Source organism: Pezoporus occidentalis, unplaced genomic scaffold (assembly GCF_034315485.1).
Source record: "Pezoporus occidentalis ecotype Australia unplaced genomic scaffold, CSIRO_AGI_Poc_V1 ctg21, whole genome shotgun sequence".
Lineage (NCBI taxonomy): Eukaryota > Metazoa > Chordata > Aves > Psittaciformes > Psittacidae > Pezoporus > Pezoporus occidentalis.
The window spans coordinates 2,265,474-2,273,854 of record NW_026913964.1 but is presented as its reverse complement, the minus strand read 5'-3'; the positions used below and the strand labels follow the sequence as shown (position 1 = coordinate 2,273,854).

General features: G+C 53.1%; 1 protein-coding gene across 1 annotated transcript; it reads right to left on the bottom strand.

Moving 5' to 3' along the window:
- Positions 1-940: 940 nt before the first annotated feature.
- Positions 941-4,699, bottom strand: CCDC177 (coiled-coil domain containing 177). The gene is made up of 2 exons (XM_062619188.1): positions 4,543-4,699; positions 941-3,963 (listed from the first exon to the last, which is right to left on the bottom strand). The coding sequence occupies exon 2, from the start codon at positions 3,953-3,955 to the stop codon at positions 2,048-2,050; it is 1,908 nt and encodes a 635-aa protein (XP_062475172.1). The 5' UTR covers positions 3,956-3,963; positions 4,543-4,699; the 3' UTR covers positions 941-2,047.
- Positions 4,700-8,381: the final 3,682 nt, after the last annotated feature.

Sequence of the window (8,381 nt, the reverse complement as noted above, 5' to 3'; positions counted from 1 at the left end):
TGTGTGAAGGATTCATCTGGAGCTCATCTTCTTAGTCAATGCTTCCCGCCATGTGTGAGTTCCCTGATGTCCGATACAAGATGAATTCATCCTGTAGCCTTGATTTCACAGAAGTGAGGATCACAGGGCACTTTGCTCAAGGAAACCAGGCTACACTGTTCTGGAGCCTCTGAAATGACTTATTCTGTGATAGCCAACTGTGTGACAGACTCTTGTGATACTGTGCCCTTGGTCATGTTGTCTCTATGCAAAACATTAGTATATTATGGGAGTTTTACCTGAAAATGAATCCCAGGACCTGGTCCTGTAATTCTTTTTAGAACATTTAAATGGTATTAGAAATTCTTCTCCCTAATATTTCAATATCTAAACTTCAGAAAGCCTGTAAACATTCAGAGTGGTTTCTAGCAGGTCAGTTTCTAGCAGTAGTCTCAGTCAATGGGCGATAGTAGGCAGTACAGTGGTTCTCAAATGGGGTTAGAGGTGCATCCACATGTCAGTGTTTGGCTGTATATGTGAATGTTCAGTGTCATTTGATCCAGATTTTGGGCTGTCCTGTTAGATCTATGGGATCCAACATGAAACCTGGAGCTAGACTCCAAACATTTAGGAATTGAAACCCGGGAATTTGATGCTAGCTGAATCTAAGATGTGTTGTCAGTCATTGAAGTTTCCAGGTAATTGTCCTTTTGTTACTGTTAAAGTGCAGGTATTACAAGGTCTAGTGGTCATTCTGTGGCATGCACACAAATGACCAAGAAGCAAAGTCCTGATTATAATCTCATGAATGTAATACAGCAATAGCCTAAAATGTGTTTTCTAATCAGCTGCTCTTTTGCTCTAAATAAGCTGTGATTTACTTCTGAGCTGTGAGGCAACATGTTGCTCGCTTTGATTTTTAGTTCTCCCTGACCTGTGGCTCAATATCAAAACCACCAAATAAGCCTCATCCAAAAGGGTTTAATTTCTGTTCCCACAGAAATCCAGAAGCAGAACTCCTCAATTAAACAGAAGCAGAATCAGACCAAAGATATCTCTAATGCCTCCACCGAACTTGCTGACTTCATTTCCCATGCTGCAATTTTAAACAACTTATGAACTCTGTTGGCTTTCACAGACTTTAAACTACAGAAATAAAAAAAATATCCATACACATATTGATGTCTTTTGGAAAAAAAAATATTTTTTCTTAGATTGCACATTCAAAACTTGAGCTGCACGCTGCACAGTACAGGAACAGTAGTTTGTCGATCCAATTACCACCATGTAGGTGTGTTTTGATTAGTTCAGCTCTAACCCCACAGTGTCAAACTCGGTCAGCAGCAGGAGATGGACTCCAGGTGTAATTACAGTCAGGGGTCAAGACATGGCTCCTGCGCTGTGAAACATTCTCACTTTACACTGGAAATGCCCCTCCGAGGGAGGTTTGGACAAAGCCTTCAGGTAGATTGCAGTAGACCTCTGGGGGAAAAAAATGCTGTTCCAGATAAAGACCATGTCTGCTCATTTGCCCACCACATTTTGCCTTCTTTCTGCTGTTTCCCAGCTCTTCCCATTTGCCCTCTGCTAAATGAACCAGGCAGTGAACTTCAGCCACAGTGCAATGATGCAGGGAGCAAGAACCCTCACATCTGTGCTGGCAGGCTTTCTCTGCAGGCCCTAAGGCCACAGACAAGATGGAATGTTGGCTGTGCTGGAGTCACTGCACATTTCAGCCCAACTGTAGTGCTGCCAGGAAGTAAAGAAAGTTTTGTACAGGCTGGATTTGGGCCATTGGGCATCTCTTTCCTATGTCCTTGCAGCAACAAGGGCACATATGGCCCACTGTGCTATGAACAACACGTGAAGAAGACTGGTTTTTATCAGCAGACTTTAAACAGTATGTGAAATAGCTGCCACGTTTTTGTGCGGTACCCTGTCCCCCCAAAATAAGAATTTAGGGTGGTTGTTGGTTGTGCTATTTTTTAAATGTTAATGCGGAGGAGCTTCTTGATGCATTATGATGGACAACTGGTGATGTCTCCCCACTCATCCATGACAAGATCTTTCATTTCTTATTCAGGTGGGCATGCAGTTCCGCTTCCAAGGCCATCTTGTCAAAGGTGCGCGTGTTTGTCTCCTCACGCACCTTTTCCCGGACATGGAAGGATGCCCGAGCAACAGACCTGGCATTTTCTAAGACAGTCTTCTTCTCCTTGAAGATCTGCTCACTCCTCTCCAGCTTCCTCTCTATAGAGAGGAGGGTCTCCCTGCGCCGTAAGTCCTCGTACTGTTCCACCTTCTGCTTGTTCATCTTCTGCACTTTCTCCTTCTCCAGACGGCTCAAGACGACCCTGCGGGCTTTTTCTTGGACAGCCTCTTCAGCCACCTGGGCAGCATGCTGGAGCTTTCTCTCTGTCTCTCTAGCAAGGGCCTCCAAGTGCTCCTTCTGCTCTCTTTCCCTCTTCTCTGCTGCCAGTTTGGCTCTCTGGATCTGCATGTCCTCCCTCCTGGCCTTCTCCCTCAGCTCCTGGTTCCTCTTCTCCACTAGTTGCTCATAGTTCTCCTGAGCCTTTGTCAAACTCATCTCCAGGGAGGCCTTCAGCATTTCCCTCTCTTCTGCCTTTTGCTTGGTCAGCTCCTTGAGCAAGGCCTCGTGTTTCAGCTTCTCTGCTTGGTTGAGCAGCTTCTTCTCCTTCTGCAGCTGTACCTCCTTCTTCAGCCTCTTCTGCACGGCCATGGATAGCTTCTCTTGCAGGAGCTGCTCCTCTCGCTCCTGGTGCTCCTTCTTGCCCTCCTCCTTCACCTTCAGGTTGTGCTCTTGATGAAGCTTCTTTTGCTTGTCCTCCTGGATGGCTCTCTGCAGCCTTTCCCTTCGCAGCCGCTCCTGCTTCTCTGCTTGCTCCCGCCACCTCTCCTCGTGCACCATGCGCTGCCTCTGCTTCAGCAGAGCTGCCGCCTCCTGCTCCTGGCTCAGCCTCCCCCGACGCTTCTGCACCTGGCTCTCCCACAACCGCTGGCCCTGCAGGAGGGCCTTCCGCTTCTCTTTCTCCTCCTGCTCCTTCCGCTGCTCCGCCCGGCGCCGCTGGCTGTCCCACTGCAGGTGTGCCGCCTGCCGCTGCTCCCGCAGCAGGCTGGCCTCCTGGTGCTTGGCGATCATCAGCGCCGCGATCTTCTTGTCCCTCTCCGGCACCTCCGAAAGGCCCTTCCTCCTTTTCACCTCCCTGACGATCCTCTCCACCTTCTGGGCGGTCTGCGGCGAGTGGCTGAGGTCGCCCAGGCTGAAGCTGCGCCCCAGCAGGGAGCTGGTGGCGGCGGCTGCTGCTCCCCGGCCCCGGCCGCCCACCTTGCCGCCGCGCTCCCGCAGGCTCTCCCCGCTGTAGGAGGACGAAGCCCCCGACTCGGACGAGGTCTTGCCCCAGCTGCCCTCACGGCGCTTCTGCAGCGAGTCCAGCGAGTGGCTCTTGGCCTTGGCACCCCCGGACGCCCCGGCCTTGCCCCCTCCATGGGGCCGAGGCCCGGCAGCGGTGGCAGCAGCACCAGCAGCCCGGGGCGCACTGCGGGCGGCGGGCGAAAGCGGCAGGCTGCCGAGGGGTGCGAGGATCCGCCTCTTCTCCTCCCGGATAATCCTCTCCCTCTCCTCGCGGCACTGCTGCAGCTTGCGGCGGCGCTCCCGCTCGTAGGCCTCGTAGAGGCCGGTGGCCACCCGCATGGAGCGCCCGGGGGCCTCCCGCAGCAGGTCCCCCAGCGCCCGCGGCAGCAGCTCCACCGGCCGCACGGCGCAGCGGGCGCAGGCCTCCAGCGACCGCGGGCTGGTCAGCACGTACCGGCTGCCCTCCGCCGCCGCGCAGTCGAAGTTGTACAGGTCCAGGTGCAGCAACGGCGACTGCTCCCCTGGCCGGGCCGGCTCTGCTGCCGCTGCCCCCCCGGGCGCCGGGCAGGGCGGCGGGGGCGGCTCAGCCGGCGGCTCCACCATGGCTCGGCCTGCAAGGGGAGAGAGCGGCGGGCGGTGAGCGGGGGGAACGGACCCCTTTGTCTCCCCGGGAAGGCGCCAGGGCCGGGAGGGCAGGAGCTGCGTCGGGGCCGCCTGGGCCGGGGGAGGGCAGCCGTGGGGACGTTCGTGGAGGGAGGGAGTCCGGTTGCGTGGGGTGTTGGGTGGAGGGGGATACCTGGGGCGGGGAGGTGTGTTTGGGTGGTCGGTGGGAGTGCGTGGGGCGGTTTGGAGCGATAGGGGCGTTTGGGGTGACGGGGGGGGGGGGTGTTCAGAGTCCCTGCGGCAGTGGACCCAGGCTTGTTTGGCGATGAATGGGGGTGCACAGCGTGTGTCTGGGCCGGAGGCTGGGGACTCCGGTGCAGGGGGTGCTGGGGAGATGAATGAGGATGCTTGCGGTGCACCGGCTTAGCGGTGCGGTGGAGAGGGCTGCCTGGGCGTGAACGCGGATGCAGGTGCACGGGGGTGTCAGGCAGGGCTGGGAGCGGGACCGGGACCTCCCCCCCGGGGCCGGTACCCATGGCGCAGGACGGACACCCCCGGCCCCCCGCGGCACTCACTCACTCACTCACCGGGCGGGCGCGGCGGGCAGCCCCGCGCTTTGTCTCGGTGCTGGCAGCCTCGGGGATCAGGGGGGTGGCGGCGGCTCCTCCATGGCAGCCGGGGCCCCACGCGGAGCCCCCACCTCCGGGGCGGCGAGCACGGCGGCCGCCCTCAGGCTGAAGCGCCCCGCGCTGGGGGCGGGGGGAACGCGTCCCGCGGGGCCGCGCCGGGCTGGGGGCAGCGATGATGCAGGGCGGGCGTCCCGCCCCCCGTCCGCTGCGGCGGGAGCGGCGCCGGGGCTGGCTCCGGCGGTAGGCAACGCCGCCGGGAGTGTGTCCTTCCCGGCAGGCATCCTGCATCCCTGTGTGTGCATCCCTGCATCTCTCCATCCCTCCGTGCACCTGCCCCTCCGTGCAGACCATCCCCCTGGGAGCGCACTTCCAGGGTTGTGCCCTCTGTCTTGTGCTGTGCCTGCACACAAACAAGCCCACCTGTATTTAAAGTTAATACAAACAAGGATAAAAGGGGTGTAAGAAGGAGGAGGGGATGCTAACCCAGTTTTACAGATGGCAAACTGAGCCACAGGGAGATGAAGGTGGCTGCCTTGGGCTATCTAGGGAATTGGTGCCAAGGCACAGTTCTCAAATTTCAGTTTAAAGCCATTTCCAGCCTTGAAACACTATTCCCTTAAGTGCTTATTCAGGCTGTTGCTTGCTGCTGGGTTATGTCAGGACTGACAAAAGGGGGAACTTTGAGCATGCTGATTGCAGTTACTTTGATATTCCCCTGTTTCTAACAGGGATCCTGGGCTCAACAGCCTCAGTGGGGTCAAGGAATGCTCCTGCTCCTACAATACCATTCAGCAAAAAGGGGATTTTGTCTGGTTGTGGAGTTGCAGAGCATCTGTGCCACATAGTGGAGCAACTCTGATTTTGTCAGGCAGAGGACAGTGGTAGCAAATGCACCATTAGCTACTGTGTTATGACTTCAATGCTTTTCAGCAATTTCTCATTTAACCTCTACAGGAGCAGCTTAATCTGCTTTGCTGTATTAAGGAAGGACTTGGCACTCACTAAAGGACTTCCAGGATGGCCCAGGAGAAGGATATAAAGCAACAGAAGAAGGACTCAAGAAAGGCTTAGGGTGTCCTTGGAAGAAAGCTGGAAAGCTACAGGTTAGTTGTGGTTTCATATTGTACAGGCAAAGACTTTGAACCATGCTCACCCCCAGGCTGATGAATGCACACAGTAATGCACCCACAGCAAGTGGGCAAACTCCACCAATAAGCCATATTGGTCAATGAGAAACTGAACATGAGCCGGCAGTGTCTGCTCACGGCCCAGAAAGCCAACTGTATCCTAGGCTGCATCAAAAGGAGCATGACCAGCAGGTCGAAGGAGGTGATCCTGCCCCTCTGCTCGTGTGAGACCTCACCTGCAGTATTGTGTGCAGTTCTGGTGTCCTCAACATAAAAAGGACATGGAACTGTTGGAACAAGTCCAGAGGAGGGCCACAAGGATGATCAGGGGACTGGAGCACCTCCTGTGTGAAGTTAGGCTGAGAAAGTTGGGGCTGTTGAGCCTGGAGAAGAGAAGGCTGCGTGAAGACCTCATAGCAGCCTTCCAGTATCTGAAGGGGGCCTATAAGGATGCTGGAGAGGGACTCTTCATTAGGGACTGTAATGATAGGAAAAGGGGCAATGGGTTCAAACTTAAACAGGGGAAGTTTAGATCAGATATAAGGAAGAAGTCCTTTCCTGTTAGGGTGGTGAGGCACTGGAATGAGTTGCCCAGGGAAGTTGTGAATGCTCCATCCCTGGCGGTGCTCAAGGCCAGGCTGGACAGAGCCTTGGGTGATATGGTTTAGTGTGAGGTGTCCCTGCCCATGGCAGGGGGGGTGGAACTAGATGATCTTAAGGTCCTTTCCATCCCTAACTATCCTATGATTCTATGATATTGACTAATTTGATCTCATTCATTCATCGGTGTTGTAGTCTGCAGGGGATCGTTATAAAGCTTGGCAATTACTTATGTGAAAAATCCTCAGGCTGGCAACAGCTGTCTGCTGTCTGAAGAGCCCAGCTCACTGGCTGGTGGATCTGACCATTAACACTAGCTGCAGCACCGTAGCTGTCAAACTATGGCTGTGTTCCCTCCTCACAGGATATACTAAGCTGGTAAGTGTATATGCCAGGTAATGTATGGGCTTCTGAGGGCCTTTAGCACATTACTGTTTCAGCCTCCAATGGGGCTTGCATTTGGGCCTCAATCTTTCAGGTTTCCTTGTGGATCTTCAGGAGCCCTGTGAATGGTCTCATGAATGCAATTGGAAGGGTATTTACTGGGAGATTTCAGAAACAGCTGGATATGACTTTTATACATACTATCCAAACATGGACCCATATCCCTACCTCATCAAGACTAAAGAAGATTTGGGATGGAGCAGGAGGAGATCTCCAGAGGACCTGAAGGGGATCACTGCTAGTGAGTCATTTTCCCCCACACAATTATAAAACCTAATTCTCTGTTGGCTAGAAATCTCTAGAAATCTATGCACTCGGGCAGAGCAGTACTATAAGATTATTTTCCTGCTTTAATATACATTTTCCTTCTTTGCATTGCTGTTAATCATAGCAAGAGATAGATGCAGGGCAGTGGAAAGTGTTGACCACAGATTGTGGAGGTGAAAGTATTTGTATCAGTTCAATAAATTCTTCTGTATGCTATTCACTGTAGATGTATTAATTACTTTCTTCCCATGCAACTTTAATACTGCTTTTGCCTGCATTTTTCTCTGCTTTCCTTGTAAGAACTGTTTCACAGCCTACGATTTTACTCATTGGTAAGATGTTGCTAGTTACTTTCAGCTTTGTTTTTTCCTCTTTTTGTTTTATCTTCCCTAGTAAGTGTTATGCCCTACTTGGGTTTATGCCTTACAAGTATTTGTAAACTGTTTCCATATCCCCTCAGAGCCAAGGAAAACATACTGTCATCACAGATCAATCCCCTGTAGTTGCACAACGAGCTATCACCTTTCTTCTGACCTCCTCTCAGTGTATCAGGCTCTCCCAGTAGCTGCTGCCCTGAACTGAGCAGAGTGGGCTTTTGCCCAGCACTTGCCTCAGTGCTGCCTGGCACGGGGTAGTTGTGTGCACAGTCTTGGTGCTGATGTATTGCCTTACTTCTTCCTAACATTTCCTAATGTCCCTTCTAATTTGCTAGCTGTCCTAAGGTTTGTTCAACACAGTTTGACTTTTCAGAACTGTTCCCTCCTCTGCCAGGGGGAATATTAGCTGGTGAATTATTTCCTCCTTGCTAAATAGCCTTTGTTTTGCAGGTTCAATCCTGCCTCCAGCTAGTTTGCAGTTTGTACTCTCTCCTTCTCAGGCTGTGTTTACATGGTTGTCAGGAGGATCCTGACCTAGCTATTGTGTAGCTTCTCCAGCTCTCAGCCTACTCTCTTTTGTTCAGAGCCCTCCTGATTTTGCACCAGAATGTTCCTGCACTTTCCTGGGCCCTGGGAATACGGGGAGGTGACAGCCTTGGAGAGAAGAGTGTGACACAGCTTTTAGGTTACAGGCTGTTGGCATCTCCCAGGCACAGTTCCCTTCTCTTCCTAGCTGCTGGCAGAGCGCAGGCACCCAACACCTTCCTGAGCCTGTCCCTTCTCTGCCCAGAGGCAGCTCCTGCGCCTCTCCCAGGACATACCAGAGCCTCTTTAGTACAATTTTCTGTCAGCTGGATGGTTTAAAACTTTAATGAGGCACTCAGTCTGAGGTCTTGATGATCCCAAGATACTCACCCCCATGACACTCTTGGTCCCTTCCTTCTGAACAGCCCCTTGCCACATGCCATAATTCTTTGTTTAC